This window comes from Garra rufa, chromosome 7 (genome assembly GCF_049309525.1).
Source record: "Garra rufa chromosome 7, GarRuf1.0, whole genome shotgun sequence".
Taxonomy (NCBI): Eukaryota; Metazoa; Chordata; class Actinopteri; order Cypriniformes; family Cyprinidae; genus Garra; species Garra rufa.
The window spans coordinates 48,087,551-48,111,848 of record NC_133367.1 but is presented as its reverse complement, the minus strand read 5'-3'; the positions used below and the strand labels follow the sequence as shown (position 1 = coordinate 48,111,848).

Here is a 24,298-nt window from a genome sequence, read left to right as displayed (position 1 = left end):
CTATTTAAAATCTTTGATGTCATGTTCTCTGATGACTTTAGTACCATGGACAGTGAATTGTTAGCAGGCTGCCGTAATGGAAACGTAATTTGAAGATGGTCCCTCAGATGAGCGATGACGTCACGACACTCCATAGAGGTAAGCGTGTTTATCAGCTTCTTTAAAACGCTGACTTCTGCAGAAAAATGCGTTGTAGTTTGTGCTCATAATAGCGGGTAATGATGTTTGACCAAAAATAGCCTTTTTTGATGCAGATTAACAGAGTTATTGAACGCGGAAGTCCGAATGTCCGAATATAAAACCAACTTTACCCAAGTAGTCAACTCTAGGATATACAGCGCACATTTCGATTCAGGCAAGTAAATTTCGTTTTTAATTAATCGGTTTATTTGTATATCTTTACGTTAACTCTTCAAGTATGATGCTGCATAATTTAAAGTAGCATTTTGTCATTGTTTTACATATGCATCTAGCTTTCGTGTGTAACGTTAATGAAAAAAGGCAAGTTTTTTTATTTCTGTTTTATTGCTAAGTGTTATGTGGGTTAAATTCATATTAGTCGTCTAGTTATTTTGTCAGCTGACAAATGCAGTGAGTAACATGAAAGTACGTGAATGGGGTTCCCAACCTTTTTTACTCCGGGGCCCCCCTCCTTCTCCGGACAATTTTGCAAGGCCCCCCTATGCCTGACATGTCCTCTTATACTGTACTTCCGCAGTAAAGAAAATATTTATTTTAAAACCTTTTTTTATTAACCAAAACATTTGTTTTGCCTTATTATTCTTCTACTGCATGTTATAAAAAAACTCAAAATTCAAACAAACTTTAAATTAAAACTTAAAATATACCTTATAATCTTTAAAGAAAACCTCTGCTCAATTCTAACTTTTAAAATTATTTTCTTCAGACATTCTTTACAACTTCAGAGTACTTTTTCTTAAATAAGTGAACCTGCCGTATAACAGGGAGATACCAAAAGACCACTAAACCTATCCCTTTGAACTTGACTGACTGAATATCTACTGTTTGTATCCATTAAAAACTAATACACAAATTCAAAACACAGCAAATACATTCTAAATCTGTTGAAACACATCGATGTGAAGGTTTGGGATCAGTGAACTCTGTCAGTGCGCGCCTGATGCTCATAAACACCGAGCCTCACTCCTCTTCTATGGGCGAGCATCCATTATAAAACACTCACAGGACAATAATTTGGACAACTAGGCAAATGTTTGAAATTTCACGCAAAAATAAGATAGGGATCAGAGCCCCGAGAGCGCGCATAGTTTGTGAATCAATAGCGGACTTGCGTGTCTCATGTACGACTTTGACATACACGAGTGTTATACATTAGGCACGAGCAAGTTCGTTATTATGACACTAATCATTTTTACCTTTACATTAGAGCGACGGTTGCTTCATGCATGCAGCTGAGAGATGAAACAGTAGTTTGCGTACAGCGTTTGGAAGTTTTGAGCCGCCATATTTAGTCTGTATTTAACAGTGCGATGAGGCTTGCTGCGCCGAGTCTGAAGCAATCAATCACAGAACACGAGAGAGGCTGTGCTTTTATTATTTTCATTTAGCATATTAATAATGAAATTAAACAATTATAGGATAATATTTAAATTAATTTTAAGATATCTCGCGGCCCCCCTGGAGGATCACTGAGGCCCCCTAGTGGGTCACGACCCCCCGGTTGGGAACCGCTGGTGTAACAGTTAACGGCAGTAGTTTACAAAACTTAATGTTTATGGTAAATATTATTTTCCATCACATAAGCTTTGGTAATGTTAATTCCAAGATGTACTGACGTATTAAGCAATAATAGCATTATTATTTTTTTATATTGTGCATTATATTAAATAATTGTTTTTCTACTTTTATCCTTATATAATGTAAACAAAATTTATACAGGTGATTTCTAATATCATTTGTTTCTTAGTCTAGGAAGCATTTTGATGTAAGCAGTTGTAAATATGCAGCAGGGTCACTAAAATCTGACAATACAGTGTAATACTGAAATTTGTTAGCTCCCTGTAATTCCCATAGAATTGGTTAAATGTTATATACATTTTCATAATGATGGCTAATATCCTTTGTTTTGTTTTCTAGAAAGTATTCTAAACTGATGTAAACAGTTGCAGAAATACAGAAGGGTCACCAAATCTGAGAAGGCAGTGTAAGGAGAGCCATCATCTGTAGACACCCAAGGACAGCTGATCATCCTGCAGTGACAAACCACATCTGACCATATCAACACCCAGATGTGATTGAGAACTTGAGTGTAGTATTCACTAATTTAGTGTAGTACTTAAAGCGACTGATGACCAGGCCAGATACAGACTGCTGCTTTTGATATTTGTTCCCCCTTTGTACTCCATTTCAGTTCAAATGTTGTTTCATTTGTTGAAGCATTTATGTTCATACAAATATTTACATATCAATACATGTGCTGGAAAAAAAAAACAGTTGAAAGTGAGAGAATGCTTTTTGTTTATATACAGTACTGGTCAAAAGTTTGGACAAAGTAGTTTTTTTATGTTTTTGAAATAAGTATTTTATGTTTATTAACATGATTAATTATTTAAATGATTTCTATTATAAAAAATATGTTGTGCAAAGCTGAATTAGCATCAGCCTTTACATTACACCAGTATTCATTTTCACATGAATATATATATATATATATATATATATATATATATATAAAATTTGTGTGGGTGTGAACAGTAAATACGTGCATAAAAACATATATGAATGCTTTATGTGTGCATTTATTAATCTGCAGATATACAGGTTTATGTAAAACACGTTAGCCAGCATTGAATTGCGACGATCTTGTTTATTTGTGATCACATGATGACTCGGAGCATTCACACCCTCCACTTGCACTGTTCCACAGCAACAAACTTGACCAAACTAACGTTGAACACATGTTGAAATGAATTCAACACGTAATAATAGCATCGAGCGCTTAGTTTAATAGCATACATTTAGCGTTGTTTGGAACGATATGTATTGTGAAAAGTAATGTACTAATGAAAACAAATATTTAAACAGAAATACTGACTGACCACGCAATGCAAGTAAATTAATCACGAACAACCTCCGGATATCTTGGGAACAAAACATGAAGTAAGTTGCACTGCTTGCTTCAGACCGATGACATCCATTGTACGAATAAATGTTCACAATATTTCCGTTCATGTGATATGCTTTTAGCAATCTCCCGTGTACACGCACGCAGCATCGATTAGTTAATGAGCAGCTTTTTTACCTTAACTAGCTTTTTCGCTAGATTTTAAAAGAATGTGTTCCTATTGACAGATCGGAGAAATAGCACTACCGGAAATGTTTCAGGACCGGACATGCGCAGTAACGTTCCAACGCGCTTGTTATTGTTTACATCCTTGAAATGGTCTATAGCAAATGATAGAAATAGTTCAGTTTAAACCATTAGTTAATGCACTAGTTAGTTAAAATACTAGTGTTCTAATAATTTTTGGCACCACTGTAGCTCTGATAATTAATGTAGTGTGAGAATAAGTAAAACCAAAACATACAACAAAAGGTCCATGACTCTGCACCAGAAGTGACAGACACACCAGATGAAGAGCAGTCCTCCCCAAATGGCCAGGAATCAGCTGAATCAGCTGGGGGTAAAAAACAAAACAAAACAAATTGAAAAAAGATAAAAATAAAATAAAACAGAAGAAAAATACTATGAACATTTCTAATGTTAGTGTGTCTTAATGTTAAGAATGACATGATGTAGAATCTTAATGTTAGAAATGAATACTTACTTCCTCTGAAGATCATGTAGAAGATTTTCATTCCCAAAACTTCAGGATCATAAGGGGGAAACACACACACAAGCAATCAATTAAATTAAAATTAATTTGTTTGATAAGACATTATCTACTTACTGACAGACATGGGCTTGCAAAAGTGTACTCACCAGCTCCAAACCAAATCTGCACAGCTGATCCAAAATCCTGGTTTACATCTAGTATTCTTCTCCATGGAGTCCAATGATCATGCTTTCACTCAGGTCCTCTCACTGTCAGATGCGTTCACAAAACAGTGTTCTCAGATTAATGTTACTCATTTTGAGTGAGTTTGATCTTAAAACTAGCATGAGTGCACGATATGACCATATTATTTCACAATACTAATATATTACAGTATAGTTATTTATTATATTGTATTTCATTCAACATGCGATCAAAGTAGCAAATTAACGTTACTAACAATAGGACTAATACAAAGGCAAGTTAAGTACATTTAGTACTTAAGTAAACTGTCTGTATTTGACTATTCAAGTGAGCTGCAGATTTCTTTCACTTCATATATTTAGCAAGACATAAATATAATGTTACCGCCTAGCCGCAGCTAACAGTATTAGTTAATACTAACAAAACACAGTAACACACACTGGTAGGATACTAAGATATGTAATCGCGATTAGCATATCACTTCAGTACACTGTATCTTAATGTAATTAGCGTAACAGTCTATAGAACTTTATATAATAGTAAAGGGTACTTACCTTTTGCAGTTTACATGATCTTTAGCTGCTGGAAAAAGTCCATATTCGCATTTTCTCAATCTTCATTCCACAACCGAAACTCGCTCAAAATATGAATTAAACAGTCAGAAGAAAATTAATCCATGAGAAAGCCATTGCTAAAGGAGCGACCGAACTAAAGCAGACTGTACAAGAAGCCGATCAGCAGCATATTCAAATTTGACCGGGAAACGGCTCCCTACTAGTCATTGGCCAGAATAATTAACGGCAGCGATAATCAAACCCTCATTGGCTGTCGCCGGTACCGTCATAGTTTGCGACTTGCAGTGTTTCCACCGGTAATGCGTGTTTTAAAAAGGAAAAGCGGGTCAACTGAGCGAAAGTGATTAGTGAATTCGGGATACTGGTGTTTTGAGCGTTTAACAACTTAAATGATGCCCTGCTCCTCACACTACATTATTATCCTACTGTATATTCCACCAGAGAGGACTGCGACTGCAAACGTATTGTCATTTGGACTACTGTGGTATTGCTTTTTTGACTTGACTTCTGCAAATAAATTATACACTCACTCTTTATTGGTTAATTTGTTCTTTATAAAAATAAACAATTTTTAATGCAAAATTTGTATTGCATGGTTACAGGATTTGTGGATTTTAAGACAGATTTTCTATTTCATATATATTCTACTTCTGTTTTATTTAAAATTACAGAGTTTTAATGTAAAATACACCTAAATATAAAACTAATAAGATTTACTTTCAAATTATTAAAAATTATTAAATTGTCATTAATGGAATAATACTTAAAATAACAGTTAAGTTGTTAATTTACAGATATTGTTTGTAATTTTACAAAGTTTTTAACATAATTTAAAATAACACAAAAAAACACTGCTGGCTATTTATACACATCTCACACACATCTCCTCTGTCGATAGTTCTTCGTCACCTTGGATTGTCTGGATCGTGTTCTGTGTGTATTTGTATTTCGTCTGTTCGTGTTCGGAGTCGTCATCATCACGGGATCTTCACTACACGTCTGCACCTGCCATCGAGTCCCTGTTCCACCCAGCCGAGTGCGCCCACTGCACCTGGAAGTTTGTTCACCTGTCTGTGTTTCAATAAACGTTCACTTTCACCTGCATTTGCTTCCTTCCTTTTATTGTACCGTGACAGAACTATCGACCACAAATGGACGCAGCAGGTTCCACCCGTCTCACGGTGGAGGAGTGTATGATGTCTTGCGTCTCTCGGCTGGAAGCCCAGGAGAAGAGCTCGGCGGATACTGGAGCGGCCGTTCGAGTTCTCGTGGGGCAGGTATCCGAGCTGACCCAGCGAATTCAACAGCTGCAACTGCCCGCCGCACCCATCGCACCTCCCATGCCGCCCGCTCCGGTAGCCCCTCCTGGACCATCTGGGGCTTTCCATCAGCCGGAGCCCCGCCTTCCCCCACCGGAGCTTTACAGCGGTGAGCCGAACTTCTGCCGGGCTTTCCTCACTAGGTGCTCCATGCACTTTGCGTTACAACCTCGTACGTTCCCTAGTGAGGAAAGCAAGGTGGCGTTCGCGCTCACCCTGTTATCGGGGAAGGCGGCTCTTTGGGGCACGGCGGTATGGGAGAACCAGGATCCGTGTTGTGCCTCGTTCGCGACACTCATGGCCGAGATGAAGAGGGTGTTCGACCGCGCAGCCACCGGGAGAGAGGCTGCGCGAAGGCTGACAGATCTCAAGCAGGGGGTGAGGTCTGTCTCCGATTATTCTATAGCCTTTCGCACCCTGGCGGCGGAGTGTCGTTGGAACGAGGAGGCGCAGGCGGACATGTTCCTGCATGGGCTGTCTGACCGCGTCCAACAGGAGATCTACGCCCTGGATCTACCCGCGGACTTCAACGGGCTTATCGAGTTGGCACTGCGGGTGGACGCTCGACTCTCCCGAGCCGAGCGGCGGTGGTTACCCGCTCGGTTCCCCCCTGGGGAGGGACCACCATCTCGAGCCAGCGGCAGAGACGCGGTCAGCCTCTTCGACGATCCTGAGCCCATGCAGATGGGTCGAGCTCGGATTAGTCGGGAGGAGAAGGAGAGGCGGAGATCCCAGGGCTTATGCCTGTACTGTGGGGCAGCGGGACACCTGGCATTTAGCTGCCCCGTAAAAGGGCCAGCCCGACAGTAAGACTGAGGCTACTGTCGGGTGGGATCTCCGCTGCCAAGACCTCGTCCAGCTCATCATCCACCCTCCTCCCGATTAGACTCCGATGGCATCACCAGGAGAACCACTGCACTGCACTAGTGGATTCGGGGGCAGAAGGTAATTTTATGGATTTTTCATTTGCACGTCGTCATCTTGTTCCCCTCCTTCCCATCAAGAGTTCCATTTCCGTCTACGCACTCAATGGCCAGATTCTTCCCCCCATCACCTTCGTCACGGAACCCGTCACTCTCACGGTGTCAGGCAACCACCGTGAGAGTATCACCTTCTACATCTTGGACTCCCCCCTCGCACCAGTGGTCTTAGGACATCCCTGGCTCATCAAACACAACCCCAGGATTGATTGGCAGCTCAAGTCTGTGTCTGAGTGGAGCATTAAGTGTCATGAGTCTTGTCTTGTGTCTGCTTGTCCGTCTGTTTCTAGCTCTGTGTTTCAGGAGAAGGCGGCGGATCTGTGTAACGTGCCCGCGGAGTACCTCGACCTGAAGGAAGTGTTCAGTAAGTCTCGGGCTGCTTCTCTTCCTCCTCATCGTCCCTATGACTGTGCGATAGAGTTACTGCCAGGTACATCTCCGCCTAAGGGCAAACTTTATTCACTCTCAGTCCCTGAGAGAGAGGCTATGGAGAAATATATTTCTGATTCTCTAGCAGCGGGGTTCATTCGCCCCTCCTCTTCACCAGCGGGGGCGGGGTTCTTTTTTGTGGGGAAGAAGGACGGTTCTCTGCGACCTTGCATTGATTACCGAGGGCTGAACAATATTACGGTAAAGAATACCTATCCTTTGCCGTTAATATCTTCAGCCTTTGAGAGGTTGCAGGGAGCGTCGGTCTTCACTAAATTGGACTTAAGGAATGCTTATCATTTGGTCCGCATCAGGAGGGGTGATGAATGGAAGACCGCCTTCAACACCCCCAGGGGGCACTTTGAATATTCGGTCATGCCCTTCGGGCTGTCCAACTCCCCAGGGGTCTTCCAGGCACTCGTTAATGACGTGTTGCGAGATATGGTCGATCAGTTCATATATGTCTACCTGGACGACATATTGATTTTTTCTTCTTCTCTCCAGGAACATGTGCAACATGTCAGACGAGTGCTTCAGAGGCTGCTAGAGAATGGGCTTTTTGTTAAGGCGGAGAAATGCGATTTTCATGCACAGTCTGTTCCTTTCTTAGGGTACATCGTGTCGGCTGAGGGTATGCGCATGGATCCCGAGAAAGTTAAGGCTGTGGTTGATTGGCCAAATCCAGATTCCCGTAAGGCCCTACAGAGGTTTCTGGGCTTCGCCAATTTTTACCGGCGTTTTATTCGCAATTACAGCCAACTAGCCGCACCTCTGACTGCCTTGACCTCCCCCAGAACGGCGTTCAGGTGGTCAAACGCCGCGCAAGCGGCGTTTGCCAACCTCAAGAGCCGCTTTGTTTCGGCCCCCATTCTGATCACCCCTGATCCCTCACGTCAGTTCGTGGTGGAGGTCGACGCATCAGAGGTGGGGGTAGGTGCGGTGCTTTCCCAGCGCTCACCCACGGACGACAAGATGCATCCCTGCGCGTTTTATTCTCATCGCATGTCGCCAGCCGAGTCAAATTATGATATTGGCAACAGAGAGCTGTTGGCAGTCAAACTAGCATTGGAAGAATGGCGCCACTGGTTGGAAGGGTCAGGGGTACCTTTCATCGTTTGGACGGATCACAAGAACCTAGAATACATTAGAACGGCTAAAAGACTGAACTCTAGGCAGGCCAGGTGGGCACTTTTTTTCGGACGTTTTGATTTTACTCTGTCGTACCGCCCGGGTTCCAAGAACGTGAAACCCGATTCTTTATCTCGTATTTTTGACCGTTCCGATCGCCTGTCCACTCCCGAGGGTATTTTTCCCGAGACACTTATTGTCTCTGCCCTCAATTGGGAGGTCGAATCGAAGGTTAAGACAGCCTTACATGGGGTAATGCCTCCGGCCGGTTGCCCACCTAACCGTTTGTTTGTGCCAGAAAGTCTACGGTCCGAAGTTATCCAGTGGGGACATTGTTCCAATGTGGCGTGTCATCCAGGGGTAAGTCGCACCTTACATTTGGTTAAGCAAAGATTTTGGTGGCCACTTATGGCTCGTGATGTTCGCAGTTTTGTTTTGGCTTGCTCAGTTTGTGCCACTGGTAAGACTTCTAACAGACCCCCAGACGGGCTCCTACAACCGCTGCCAATCCCTTCGAGACCCTGGTCCCACATCGCACTAGATTTTGTCACCGCCCTCCCAGGGTAACACGGTAGTTTTGACCGTGGTGGACCGATTCTCGAAGGCGGTTCATTTCATTCCCTTGCCCAAATTACCTTCAGCCAAGGAGACAGCGGTTGCAGTCATTGATCACGTCTTTCGGTTACATGGCCTACCGACAGACGTGGTCTCCGACAGAGGACCCCAATTTGTGTCCAAATTTTGGCGAGAATTTTGTAGGCTTTTGGGGGCCACTGTTAGTCTCTCTTCGGGGTTCCATCCTCAAAGCAATGGGCAAACTGAGAGAGCCAACCAAGATCTGGAGAGGGCATTACGATGTATGGTCGCTAGAAATCCTTCCTCCTGGAGTCAGCAGCTTTCTATGGTGGAGTACGCCCACAATTCCTTGCCAGTATCAGCCACGGGCCTATCCCCATTTGAATGTAGTTTAGGGTACCAGCCACCTATTTTTCCCAGTCTGGAATCCGAAGTCGCGGTCCCCTCTGCTCACGCCTTTGTCCAGAGGTGCCATCGTACCTGGACCAGAGCCCGTGAGACTTTGGTCCAGGTGGGAGCGCGCACCAAGGCTAAAGCCGATCGCCACCGGTCTAGGCCTCCCGTATACGTCGTCGGTTCCAAAGTGTGGCTTTCTACCAAGGACATTCCTCTCCGATCTATATCGAATAAACTTGCTCCCAAATTCATTGGCCCGTTTGCTGTCACCAAGATCATTAGTCCGGTGACAGTCCGCCTCAATCTCCCTCCAGTGTACAGGAGAATCCATCCCGTGTTCCACGTATCCAAAATTAAACCCGTTTTTTTTGCACGCATTAATCCGCCTGTCCCGGTTCCCCCACCGCCGCGACTCGTAGACGGGGAACCAACCTATTCGGTCAATCGCATTCTGGACTCGAGGCGGAGGGGACGCGGATTTCAGTACTTGGTGGACTGGGAAGGTTACGGTCCGGAGGAGAGAAGTTGGGTACCTGCCAGGGACATACTGGATCACTCCCTTATTGATGACTTCAATCAGCAGGTAAAGGAGTCTGGGAACGTCAGGGGACGTTCCTAGGGGAGGGGGTACTGTCACGGTTCATACATCTGCCGTGTTCTCATGTCTTGTGATCATGTGTTTGTCTGTGTTGTTTATCATGCCATGTGCTCTGTCTCGTGATCATGTTTCTGTCTGTGTTGTTAATCATGCTCATTCAGCGCAGCTGCCAATCAGTCCTCACAGGTGTCTCACATCACTGCTGGCTATTTATACACATCTCACACACATCTCCTCTGTCGATAGTTCTTCTTGGATGTTCGTCACCTTGAATTGTCTGGATCGTGTTCTGTGTGTATTTGTATTTCGTCTGTCCGTGTTCGGAGTCGTCATCATCACGGGATCTTCACTACACGTCTGCACCTGCCATCGAGTCCCTGTTCCACCCAGCCGAGAGCGCCCACTGCACCTGGAAGTTTGTTCACCTGTCTGTGTTTCAATAAACGTTCACTTTCACCTGCATTTGCTTCCTTCCTTTTATTGTACCGTGACAAATACTTGACACTAAAAGTGGAACAAATGAAATGAAACAAGCCAAACAGACATGCAAACAAAAGTGGGTATGATAGTTTATTACAAAAAGTTATGTTTAACTCCAATATGCTAATAATGGTATATTAGCATAGTTGGTGATGCTTAAGACCACCATAAATACACACATTACATTTTTCCAAAAACAAAATTTGTCCAAATGAGAAGAAATAAGTATGGAGCAGAAGACTTGGTGGACACCAAGTGGAAACCTGGCACAATCCAACATTCATTTCATGAGGATGGTTCTAGCTGCGGTGTCTTTGTGATGCTAGTAAATGGAGAGGGAAAATGGGTTTACATTAACTGTCCTCACCTTTTCCCATGTGAGACTGTCTATTCATTTCCCATGCTGTCCTCCTAGATTGGCCAGGTGGTGGAAGAGTTCCCAAACCATTCTGACAGCATTAATATAAGACCCAAGGAGATGATGTGGCACTACAGGAACAATTTGGCCAAAGAAAGTTTGCTGGCATCAGGTATAAAGTACTTTGAAAGAACAGTTTACTTCCATGTCAGAGACAGAGAAATGAATAATAATACTACATTCAAATTATGGCAGTGTCAAAAGAGGAATGCTGCTCTGTGTGTGGAGAAAAAGAAAGAGCCCACACAGAAGCAATGTATCCAGGTATTCACTATGCCATTTCTGTCTGTTGACTATGTGTGTTAAGGGAAGACATGTGTTTTCACAACTACATTTAATCATTTCAAAACTTTTTTTAATAAATCTAACAACATATCCTCTTTCCTTCCAGATTCCAGAGGTGGTTTCATGTTCAGTGCCTTAACATTAATATGCCATATATAGCTCAAAATGCTAAATGCAATAAAAATGTCTATCTCCATGGTGTAGTGTATTCTTTGGAGTGTGCTTAATCACATTTAAGTGGTTTGGGGTTAACTTGGGTAACCACCAAAAAGTTACAGAAATGTTAATGTGCATTTAAGATCGTTCAGCACCACAGACGTGGACAGCTCCATGTCATAGAAACATAGTCAAATTTTCCTAAAAAAATAAAAATGTCAAGTTAATTTGAGGCTTAATGCTTAGCAGTAACGTTAGAAAAAGACATTACAGACCATTTCTTTCATTTCTATCATCACTGTATTCTGCGGGTTTCTTCATTGAGACAACTTCCAGTTCAATGGCTTTCCAAAAGAGGTTCCAAAACAAGTTTCAAAATATTTCATCTGACCTAAAATTATGTACTTTGTAACTTAAAACTTATTCAATAACCATTGCATACACATTGAAGGTAAAAGGTGAAACTGTACATTGCTCACAATGGGTTTGAAGTTCTGATAAAGCACATAATTCCTCTATAAATAAATCCAAAAAGTTATTAAAGTAATAAATAAATGTAAATATGTAATATGTTTGATGGAAGATGTGTTAATGAAGAAACCCATAAAATGATGGTACATATTGAACATCTACAGTACAAATGTTGTGCAAGGTTCAGATAAATATTTAGCTAGTTTTGTAACTGTGTGAGCCTCTTTTCAAAAGTTATTGAACTAGATAGTATGCCATTGAATACAGAAATGTTGGAAATGTTTCATTTAGAAAGTTATATAAAGAATACTTTTTGCGTGTCGCCATGCTTTCATTTCTGCTTTTGCACAGAGTATGTCTGGCTTAATTTGACGCGCCCAAGCGGAGATCGTTGTGAACCTCTGATGCTTAAAACAATTACATCAATTAATAATATTATTATTAATTTTGATATTATGCTTTTAATCTAATCTGAACAAGATGCATGAGGCATGACTATTATGCCAATAAAAATCAGGGTGGGTAGAAAAAAAAATCAGGGTGGGTAGAAATTGATCAGTGATTTACCCACTGATTTTCTATCCAGGGTGGGTAAAAAAAAAATCAGGGTGGGTAGAAATTGATTTGTGATTTACCCACTGAAATTGATCAGTGATTTACCCACTGATTTTCTATCCAGGGTGGGTAAAAAAAAATCAGGGTGGGTAGAAAAAAAATCGGGGTGGGTAGAAAAAAAATCAGGGTAGGTAGAAAAAAATCAGGGTGGGTAGAAATTGATTTGTGATTTACCCACTGAAATTGATCAGTGATTTACCCACTGAAATTGATTTGTGATTTACCCACTGATTTTCTATCCAGGGTGGGTAAAAAAAAAATCAGGGTGGGTAGAAAAAAAAATCAGGGTGGGTAGAAATTGATTTGTGATTTACCCACTGAAATTGATCAGTGATTTACCCACTGATTTTCTATCCAGGGTGGGTAAAAAAAAAATCAGGGTGGGTAGAAAAAAAATCAGGGTGGGTAGAAATTGATTTGTGATTTACCCACTGAAATTGATCAGTGATTTACCCACTGAAATTGATCAGTGATTTACCCACTGAAATTGATCAGTGATTTACCCACTGATTTTCTATCCAGGGTGGGTAAAAAAAAAATCAGGGTGGGTAGAAAAAAAAATCAGGGTGGGTAGAAATTGATTTGTGATTTACCCACTGAAATTGATCAGTGATTTACCCACTGATTTTCTATCCAGGGTGGGTAAAAAAAAATCAGGGTGGGTAGAAAAAAAATCAGGGTGGGTAGAAATTGATTTGTGATTTACCCACTGAAATTGATCAGTGATTTACACACTGATTTTCTATCCAGGGTGGGTAAAAAAAAATCAGGGTGGGTAGAAAAAAAATCGGGGTGGGTAGGAAAAAAAATCAGGGTAGGTAGAAAAAAATCAGGGTGGGTAGAAATTGATTTGTGATTTACCCACTGAAATTGATCAGTGATTTACCCACTGAAATTGATTTGTGATTTACCCACTGAAATTGATCAGTGATTTACCCACTGATTTTCTATCCAGGGTGGGTAAAAAAAAAATCAGGGTGGGTAGAAAAAAAAAATCAGGGTGGGTAGAAAAAAAATCAGGGTGGGTAGAAATTGATTTGTGATTTACCCACTGAAATTGATTTGTGATTTACCCACTGAAATTGATCAGTGATTTACCCACTGATTTTCTATCCAGGGTGGGTAAAAAAAAAATCAGGGTGGGTAGAAAAAAAATCGGGGTGGGTAGAAAAAAAATTGGGGTGGGTAGAAAAAAAATCGGGGTGGGTAGAAAAAAAAATCGGGGTGGGTAGAAAAAAAATCAGGGTGGGTAGAAAAAAAATCAGGGTGGGTAGAAAAAAAATTGGGGTGGGTAGAAAAAAAATCAGGGTGGGTAGAAAAAAAATTGGGGTGGGTAGAAAAAAAATCAGGGTGGGTTTTTTCTATATTTCTATAGCATATTTGGTCTTTTTTATCACCGTCTTCATTAAAACGCAAATTCTTTATGGGAGGAAACCCTATAACGTGCAATTGAGAGCTTTCTGTTCATATTTCGTATGCTGTAAGGTGTGTACTAGTACTCCAGTATTTTACATTAAGCGTTTTATAATGTCCTAAAACCGTGCTTTGAACTAAGCACTGGCTGTATTTCTTAATACCTGAGTCCAAGTTCAAAATAAAGCTTTATGAACCGCTCCATTGTGAACATTTGGAGCTGTATGAATCACTGCAAGCTGTAAAGTAAACAGGAAGTATTTATCCAAACTCAGCTGGTTTTGCGAGAGAACGCAAAACATCTTTGCCACCACCCCGATTTTTTTTTCTACCCATCCCTAAATTTTTTCCACCACCATGACCTTTTAGGGGCTCCATACTGTGGTGTGAGGTGTGTTAAGAGTGACTGAATCTGCTCGGAAGAGCATCGATCGCAACGTTGAATATTTACGATCGGAAATCCTGATGTGTGGGTCGGGGTAGTGACAAAACACTGTTCGCCGCTGGTGGAGTTTATGTTTGTGGAGTGTCGGCATCTATCTGCCGCAAGAGTTTACAGCCATTGTCATTGTTGCTGTTGTCATTCCGCCGCATGCAAACACTAAGGACGTGCTTCGCGAGCTTTACAGCGCCATCAGCGAATAACAAACAAATAACCCAGACGGCTTTTTCATCATAGCCGGTGACTTTAATCATGCAAACTTAAAGTCTATTTTGCCAAAGTTCTACCAGCATGTGAAACCACTTCTCAAACTTGCCAAACCGGTTCAAAAGCAGACCACTGTGTGGCCAGACAATGCTACCTCTGCACTACAAGACTGCTTCCAGGACACAGACTGGAACATGTTTAAAGAGGCAGCCACCTACAACAACCACACAGACCTGCAAGAATACACAGAAACACTGACAGCTTACATCAAAAAGTGCATAGATGATGTGAAAGCCACCAAGACCATCACCACACGTGCCAACCAGAAGCCGTGGATGACAGCAGAGGTTTGTGGGCTGCTAAAAATCCAAGATGAGGCATTCAGATCAGGAGAAAAGGCAGCTCTTAATCTGTCTCATGGCATCAAGAAGGCAAAACATCAATACGCTCAAAAAATAAACAAACACTTCAGTGACTGTAAAGACACTCGGTCCCTGTGGCACGCCATTCAGAACATCACAGAACGACACACCTGCAGAGAAACTCCTCACATCTTCAAACGACCAGGTACTCTGTCTTTCTCCAGCTGACGTAAAGAAGACCCTATCCAGGATTAACCCACGCAAGGCTGCGGGTCCTGACAACATACCAGGCCGTGTGCTGAGAGACTGTGCTGCACAGCAGACGGATGTCCTAACAGACATCTTCAACACCTCGCTGAGCCAGGTGTCTTAAATCTACCTCCATTATTCCAGTACCAATAGAGTCACATCGTCCCATAGCACTGGCCCCAATCATGATGAAGTGCTTTGAGAGGTTGGTCATGCATCACATCAAGTCCAGTCTCCCAAAACCCGCTGGACCCACTCCAGTTTGCATACCGTCCAAACCGCTCCACGGACGATGAAATATCCAGCACTCTTCACCTAGCTGTCACTCACCTAGAACAGAAAGTCTCTTATGTTAGAATGCTGTTCATCGACTTCAGCTCAGCATTCAACACAATAATCCCTCAACAGCTCATCCACAAACTAAACATGCTGGGCCTAAACACCTCCCTCTGTAACTGGATCCTGGACTTTCTAACTGCAATTTCTGGGGGTGCACATTACAGAGGATCTCACCTGGACCACCAACGCCACGTCGCTCAGCAAGAAGAGCCAACAGCGCCTCCACTTTCTGCGCCGGCTGAAAAGGGCACACATCCTCACCACTTTCTACAGGGGCACCATTAAGAGCGTGCTAAGCAGCTGCATCACAGTCTGGTACAAGAACTGCAGTGCTGCTGACCGCAAGACCCTACAACGGACAGTGAATACTGCTGCAAAGATCATGGCTGCCCCTCTCCCCTCCATCCTGGACATTTTCCATGCATGATGCTCCAGTAAGGCTTCCAGCCTCATGAAGGACCCCACAATCTCTTCCAGCTCCTGCCATCAGGTAGAAGCGGAGTATCAAAGCTCGCTCTGTGAGACTGCTCAACAGGCTGTGAGAGCCCTCAACTCCAATCTCCCTGTTCCCCTCTGAAACCATGAAAACCTCAGCCTCCTCCCCCAAACTCATTAAAACTGTGGACAATTTTCCTAAGTGCTATTCTGAGTGTGCTACACACAGGTGAGTGGGCCATACAAACCACCTGTAGTAACACACTTATGTACACTAGACACTTTCTATAAACACTCGCTGCTACAAAGACTCAATAAGATTATATGTTTACTTGTGCTTTGCACTAAAAATCTTTCTGCACTATGTGCTGCTTCCCTCAAAATCCTTTACCTGCACAACTTAATGCACACAATATCTCTTTTGCACAATCTCATGTACAAATATCTCTCTTTTAAAACTTCATGTACAGTATTTATGTGAAGTGTTTGTATTCTCAGTTCTTGTGTAGTCAACTATTTATTGTAGTTATATTATAGTATGTGTATAGTCAGATGGTTAACTGTTGTATAGGTATATAATTGCTTTTCTTATACTTGTGCTGTTTTCATGTTTAACCAGTATGTAGCACCGTGGTCTTGCGAGACACAGCATTTCGTTCCACTATATGTCCACACATTTAGCAGAAAGACTTGATTTGCAGATTTATTCTCACAGCCACCTTTGCTCATATTTCCCAAGGGTGCCAATATTAGTGGAGGTCACTGTGCCTCATTTGGTGATTTTACTTTAGCTTTATTTTGTCTTCCATTGAAATAATCAAACTCAAAGATTCTCTCTAACTTTTTATTTATCAATGGTTGCTTTCTAAGTATAAAAAAACAAGCATAATCATGTAATAATCATTACACGTACAACAAGTATGAAGCTAAAGAAAAGACAAATTGTAAAGATCACTTAATTCATAAAATGGTTCAATATTCAATACACAATGATTTATGTAACGTTAACTGAATATGCATTAAAACAAATATCTACCACTACTTCCAAGATATGTGCATGTCATGTAGCTCATTATATGCATTAAAACAGGGCATCAATACAATGAACAATAAGGATTTAAAAAAAAATAATGATTCAATTTAGAAACTGAACAGCTGATCTGTTTTGTATTTTTTTTACTGTTACACTATTACTTTTTTCAGTTGCATGACTCTGATATGCTGATATTTATTGATATTACTATATCAACAAGTTAATGCTTTTGTAATCAAAACACTGTAATGCAACAGCGTCTACGGTTCATCTGATGTCGACAGGTCGGAGCTGTCGTTCTCCTTCAGCCAAAAATATCTGCATGGCCCTGTACAGCAGGTGAACCCCTAGATGCCGCTTTCTCCGCACAGGCCACGTCGACACCACACCGTAGTAGTCTCCTCTTTTCTGGTTTGTCAGCATCTTCAGCCCTATTAAAAGATCAACAATGCAGACGTTAAGATGGACATTTGTGCTGCAGAGAACTTTTAGCGCTGTCCAAGCAGTGTCTTTACCGATGGCATCCACCATACAGGCCTCCCGCGTGTAGGCTTCCACAGCAATGACGTTCTGGAAACAGTGCAGGGATATCACTCCGTGCCCAGCCTTCCAGACCTGCAGGATGTGCTGCACTTTTGAGCACAGTTTCTGGAGACATGAAGACAAAAAGATATTGTGAAGACTGGTAATAAAAATGACAGTGAGATGCACGGTTTTTAATCTTAATGAAGAAAGACCCAGCCGCGGCGTTGTGGTGAGAACTGTTGTGAGAACTGTCCGATCACAACAGGACTACTTACGTTAACCAATACATTCATTTTGTTCAAGTAGGCTAACAGTGCGAAAACTCTGGCATGGAGGATTTTCAAAAGTCAAAATGTCTCGTTAGGACACGGATGTTTAGCTACTCTGTTCGATACGCAGGTTTTTGTTATTAGCCTGTTTTTTCCTTATTCTAAATGCTTAACCCTTATGTGGTCTTTGGGGGATTTCTGGACCCCGAATGGCGTTTGCAAAAATTTAATGAGACTTTGTAAATCAGTCAACACTATCTTGATCTACAAATAAAAAAAATAAATTGGAATGATAGCTTGATTTTATGTTAGTGTGAAAAAATACTCACGTTCGTGGTCTTTGTACAATACAATTTTTGTTAGAAAATAATAGTTAAAAAAACAAAACAAATGTTATTTTCCTGTTTATTAATGTTTTTACTCCTCATGTGTGCAGTTTTTGGAGGATTTTGGATATTTTTTAAATATATATAAATTAATATTTTTTATAGGTTTGTACACAAAAACTGCTTTTTTTTTGTAAAATTCCCTTTCATAAAAAACCCCACATGTCTAACTTTCATTCATGGGGATAACATGGATAATTTCACATGGTTTAGTGTAAGATTTTTGCCCATCTTTTGGAAAATCCAGTTTTAAACATAAAAAAAAAAACACTTTTAGCAGTAGGTGGCTGCAGAGCTCCACTATTTGCTTTTTGCTACAATCCCTCACGCTCCCTAACTAGTCTCCCACCACGCTACAATCCCTCACGCTCCCTAACTAGTCTCCTACCACGCTACAATCCCTCACGCTCCTAACTAGTCTCCCTAACGCTACAATCCCTCACGCTCCCTAACTAGTCTCCCTAACGCTACAATCCCTCACGCTCCCTAACTAGTCTCCCTAATGCTACAATCCCTCACGCTCCCTAACTAGTCTCCCTAACGCTACAATCCCTCACGCTCCCTAACTAGTCTCCCTAATGCTACAATCCCTCACGCTCCCTAACTAGTCTCCCTAATGCTACAATCCCTCACGCTCCCTAACTAGTCTCCCTAACGCTACAATCCCTCACGCTCCCTAACTAGTCTCCCTAATGCTACAATCCCTCACGCTCCCTAACTAGTCTTCTACCACGCTACAATCCCTCACGCTCCCTAACTAGTCTTCTACCACGCTACAATCCCTCACGCTCCCAAACTAGTCTTCTACCACGCTAAAATCCCTCACGCTCCCTAACTAGTCTCCTACCACACTACAATCCATCACGCTCCCTAACTAGTCTCCTACCACACTACAATCCATCACTCTCCCTAACTAGTCTCCTACCACACTACAATCCATCACGCTCCCTAACTAGTCTCCTACCGCGCTACAATCCCTCACGCTCCCTAACTAGTCTCCTACCACACTACAATCCCTCACGCTCCCTAACTAGTCTCCTACCACACTACAATCCCTCACGCTCCCTAACTAGTCTCCTACCACACTACAATCCTTCAAGCTCCCTAACTAGTCTCCTACCACGCTACAATCCCTCTCGCTCCTAACTAGTCTCCTACCACACTACAATCCTTCACGCTCCCTTAGTAGTCTCCTACCACGCTACAATCCCTCTCGCTCCTAACTAGTCTCCTACCACACTACAATCCTTCACGCTCCCTTAGTAGTCTCCTACCACGCTACAATCCCTCAATCTCCTTAACTAGTCTCCTACCACGCTACAATCCCTCATGCTCCTAATTAGTCTCCTACCACGCTACAATCCCTCACGCTCCCTAACTAGTCTCCCTAACGCTACAATCCCTCACGCTCCCTAACTAGTCTCCCTAACGCTACAATCCCTCACGCTCCCTAACTAGTCTCCCTAACGCTACAATCCCTCACGCTCCCTAACTAGTCTCCCTAACGCTACAATCCCTCACGCTCCCTAACTAGTCTCCCTAACGCTACAATCCCTCACGCTCCCTAACTAGTCTCCCTAACGCTACAATCCCTCACGCTCCCTAACTAGTCTCCCTAACGCTACAATCCCTCACGCTCCCTAACTAGTCTCCCTAATGCTACAATCCCTCACGCTCCCTAACTAGTCTCCCTAACGCTACAATCCCTCACGCTCCCTAACTAGTCTCCCTAATGCTACAATCCCTCACGCTCCCTAACTAGTCTTCTACCACGCTACAATCCCTCACGCTCCCTAACTAGTCTCCTACCACACTACAATCCATCACGCTCCCTAACTAGTCTCCTACCACACTACAATCCATCACTCTCCCTAACTAGTCTCCTACCACACTACAATCCATCACGCTCCCTAACTAGTCTCCTACCGCGCTACAATCCCTCACGCTCCCTAACTAGTCTCCTACCACACTACAATCCCTCACGCTCCCTAACTAGTCTCCTACCACACTACAATCCCTCACGCTCCCTAACTAGTCTCCTACCACACTACAATCCTTCAAGCTCCCTAACTAGTCTCCTACCACGCTACAATCCCTCTCGCTCTTAACTAGTCTCCTACCACACTACAATCCTTCACGCTCCCTTAGTAGTCTCCTACCACGCTACAATCCCTCTCGCTCCTAACTAGTCTCCTACCACACTACAATCCTTCACGCTCCCTTAGTAGTCTCCTACCACGCTACAATCCCTCAATCTCCTTAACTAGTCTCCTACCACGCTACAATCCCTCATGCTCCTAATTAGTCTCCTACCACGCTACAATCCCTCACGCTCCCTAGCTAGTCTCCCTAACGCTACAATCCCTCACACTCCCTAACTAGTCTCCTATCACGCAACAATCCCTCACGCTCCCTAACTAGTCTCCCTAACGCTACAATCCCTCACGCTCCCTAACTAGTCTCCCACCACGCTACAATCCATCACGCTCCCTAACTAGTCTCCTACCATGCTACAATCCCTCACGCTCCCTAACTAGTCTTCCTAACGCTACAATCCTTCACGCTCCCTAACTAGTCTCCTACCATGCTACAATCCCTCACGCTTCCTAACTAGTCTCCCTAATGCTACAATCCCTCACGCTCCCTAACTAGTCTCCTACCACGCTACCATCATCACGCTCCCTAACTAGTCTCCTACCATGCTACAATCATCACGCTCCCTAACTAGTCTCCCTAACGCTACAATCCCTCACGCTCCCTAACTAGTCTCCTACCACGCTACCATCATCACGCTCCCTAACTAGTCTCCTACCATGCTACAATCATCACGCTCCCTAACTAGTCTCCCTAACGCTACAATCCCTCACGCTCCCTAACTAGTCTTCCTAACGCTACAATCCCTCACGCTCCCTAACTAGTCTCCTACCACGCTAAAATCATCACACTCCCTAACTAGTCTCCCACCACGCTACAATCCCTCACGCTCCCTAACTAGTCTCCCTAATGCTACAATCCCTCACGCTCCCTAACTAGTCTCCTACCACGCTACCATCATCATGCTCCCTAACTAGTCTCCCTAACGCTAAAATCCCTCACGCTCCCTAACTAGTCTTCTACCACGCTAAAATCCCTCACGCTCCCTAACTAGTCTCCTACCACACTACAATCCATCACGCTCCCTAACTAGTCTCCTACCACACTACAATCCATCACTCTCCCTAACTAGTCTCCTACCACGCTACAATCCATCACGCTCCCTAACTAGTCTCCTACCGCGCTACAATCCCTCACGCTCCCTAACTAGTCTCCTACCACACTACAATCCCTCACGCTCCCTAACTAGTCTCCTACCACACTACAATCCCTCACGCTCCCTAACTAGTCTCCTACCACACTACAATCCTTCAAGCTCCCTAACTAGTCTCCTACCACGCTACAATCCCTCTCGCTCCTAACTAGTCTCCTACCACACTACAATCCTTCACGCTCCCTTAGTAGTCTCCTACCACGCTACAATCCCTCAATCTCCTTAACTAGTCTCCTACCACGCTACAATCCCTCATGCTCCTAATTAGTCTCCTACCACGCTACAATCCCTCACGCTCCCTAACTAGTCTAACTAGTCTCCTATCACGCAACAATCCCTCACACTCCCTAACTAGTCTCCCTAACGCTACAATCCCTCACGCTCCCTAACTAGTCTCCCACCACGCTACAATCCATCACGCTACAATCCATCACGCTCCCTAACTAGTCTCCTACCATGCTACAATCCCTCACGCTCCCTAACTAGTCTTCCTAACGCTACAATCCCTCACGCTCCCTAACTAGTCTCCTACCATGCTACAATCCCTCACGCTTCCTAACTAGTCTCCCTAATGCTACAATCCCTCACGCTCCCTAACTAGTCTCCTACCACGCTACCATCATCACGCTCCCTAACTAGTCTCCTACCATGCTACAATCATCACGCTCCCTAACTAGTCTCCCTAACGCTACAATCCCTCACGCTTCCTAACTAGTCTCCCTAATGCTACAATCCCTCACGCTCCCTAACTAGTCTCCTACCACGCTACCATCATCACGCTCCCTAACTAGTCTCCTACCATGCTACAATCATCACGCTCCCTAACTAGTCTCCCTAACGCTACAATCCCTCACGCTCCCTAACTAGTCTCCCTAATGCTACAATCCCTCACGCTCCCTAACTAGTCTCCCTAATGCTACAATCCCTCACGCTCCCTAACTAGTCTCCTACCACGCTACAATCCCTCACGCTTCCTAACTAGTCTCCCTAATGCTACAATCCCTCACGCTCCCTAACTAGTCTTCCTAACGCTACAATCCCTCACGCTTCCTAACTAGTCTCCCTAATGCTACAATCCCTCACGCTCCCTAACTAGTCTCCTACCACGCTACAATCCCTCACGCTCCCTAACTAGTCTCCCACCACGCTACAATCTTTCACGCTCCCTAACTAGTCTCCTACCACTCTACAATCCCTCACGCTCCCTAACTAGTCTCCTACCACGCTAAAATCCCTCACGCTCCCTAACTAGTCTCCCTACCACGCTAAAATCATCACACTCCCTAACTAGTCTCCCTAATGCTACAATCCCTCACGCTCCCTAACTAGTCTCCTACCACGCTACCATCATCACGCTCCCTAACTAGTCTCCTACCACGCTACAATCCCTCACGCTCCCTAACTAGTCTCCTACCATGCTACAATCCCTCACGCTCCCTAACTAGTCTTCCTAACGCTACAATCCCTCACGCTCCCTAACTAGTCTCCTACCACGCTACAATCCCTCACGCTTCCTAACTAGTCTCCCTAATGCTACAATCCCTCACGCTCCCTAACTAGTCTCCTACCACGCTACAATCCCTCACGCTCCCTAACTAGTCTCCCACCACGCTACAATCTTTCACGCTCCCTAACTAGTCTCCTACCACGCTAAAATCATCACACTCCCTAACTAGTCTCCCACCACGCTACAATCCCTCACGCTCCCTAACTAGTCTAGGGTTGTGCCGATAGACGATAGTATCGTGTATCGTCGATAGTCAGAGATATCGCCTGTTGCTGATGCCTTTGACGATATTAGACGATTATTATTATTATCCGTCAACAAAGAACTTAACTTTAGCAATGCAGCGCAGAGAGTCTGTTCTAGGATGCTTCAGAAACTTGACGTGGTATAAACACACGCATAGAGACGCCACGGCACCTTAACACACCTCGTGCAGTTAAAATGGGAGATATTCATCATGCAGTACGGTGGTAGATTAACTGATTCTAAAGGGAGTGTTATTATATTAGCATTGCAGTCATTAGGATAACAGAGGTAGTAAAACGTGGTTCAGGCTGAATTAATTACGATGTATCATAATCAGTCTGTATATAGTAAACATAAACATTGATCTCAGTAACGTCTATAGGCGTTAATTAGAATTACGATGCGATCAGATGGCGCTAAACATATGCACGTGTATTACACGCACATCACTTCTCCGCATTCAATATGAACTGAACTAAAACATCACCTGATGACAACGGTCAGATATACAGCGGTAACATTATCGCAATATGACGGGTAAAGAAAGGTTAAATAATTTACATTCTGGCACGCACATTTACAACTCACTCACTGACGATAGCAGAGAATGAAACCGAAAGTAACTTGAACAACTCCGGCAGAATTACAGTCAGCGCTCTGTACACGCACAACTTAATCATATGCCAATAGAAAAGTCTACCTTTACAAAACGAATACGGAATTTAGTACATAGATAATTAATTAAATTAGCACGATAGTATCGTGTATCGGCGATCTCTCAGGCTGACGATAGGGCGATATGAAAATTGAGCATATCGCCCAACACTAAACTAGTCTCCCTAACGCTACAATCCCTCAAGCTCCCTAACTAGTCTCCCTAACGCTACAATCCCTCACGCTCCCTAACTAGTCTCCCTAATGCTACAATCCCTCACGCTCCCTAACTAGTCTCCCACCACGCTACAATCCCTCACGCTCCCTAACTAGTCTCCCTAATGCTACAATCCCTCACGCTCCCTAACTAGTCTCCTACCACGCTAAAATCATCACGCTCCCTAACTAGTCTCCCTAACGCTACAATCCCTCACGCTCCCTAACTAGTCTCCCTAACGCTACAATCCCTCACGCTCCCTAACTAGTCTCCCTAATGC

The 24,298-nt window shown here is 43.3% G+C and overlaps 2 protein-coding genes across 2 annotated transcripts in view; both read right to left on the bottom strand.

Annotated features, from left to right (window-relative positions):
* LOC141338208 (uncharacterized) overlaps window positions 1–24,298 on the bottom strand; it is a 144,492-nt gene that overhangs the window by 52,647 nt on the left and 67,547 nt on the right. The window lies entirely within an intron of this gene.
* LOC141339237 (uncharacterized) overlaps window positions 16,800–24,298 on the bottom strand; it is a 41,922-nt gene continuing 34,423 nt past the window's right edge. The window contains exons 8-9 of the mRNA XM_073844868.1: window positions 17,423–17,555; window positions 16,800–17,338 (exon numbers count right to left, since the gene is read on the bottom strand). Of these exons, the coding sequence (XP_073700969.1) occupies window positions 17,175–17,338; window positions 17,423–17,555 (297 nt within the window). The 3' untranslated portion in view covers window positions 16,800–17,174. The remainder of the gene's footprint in view (window positions 17,339–17,422; window positions 17,556–24,298) is intronic.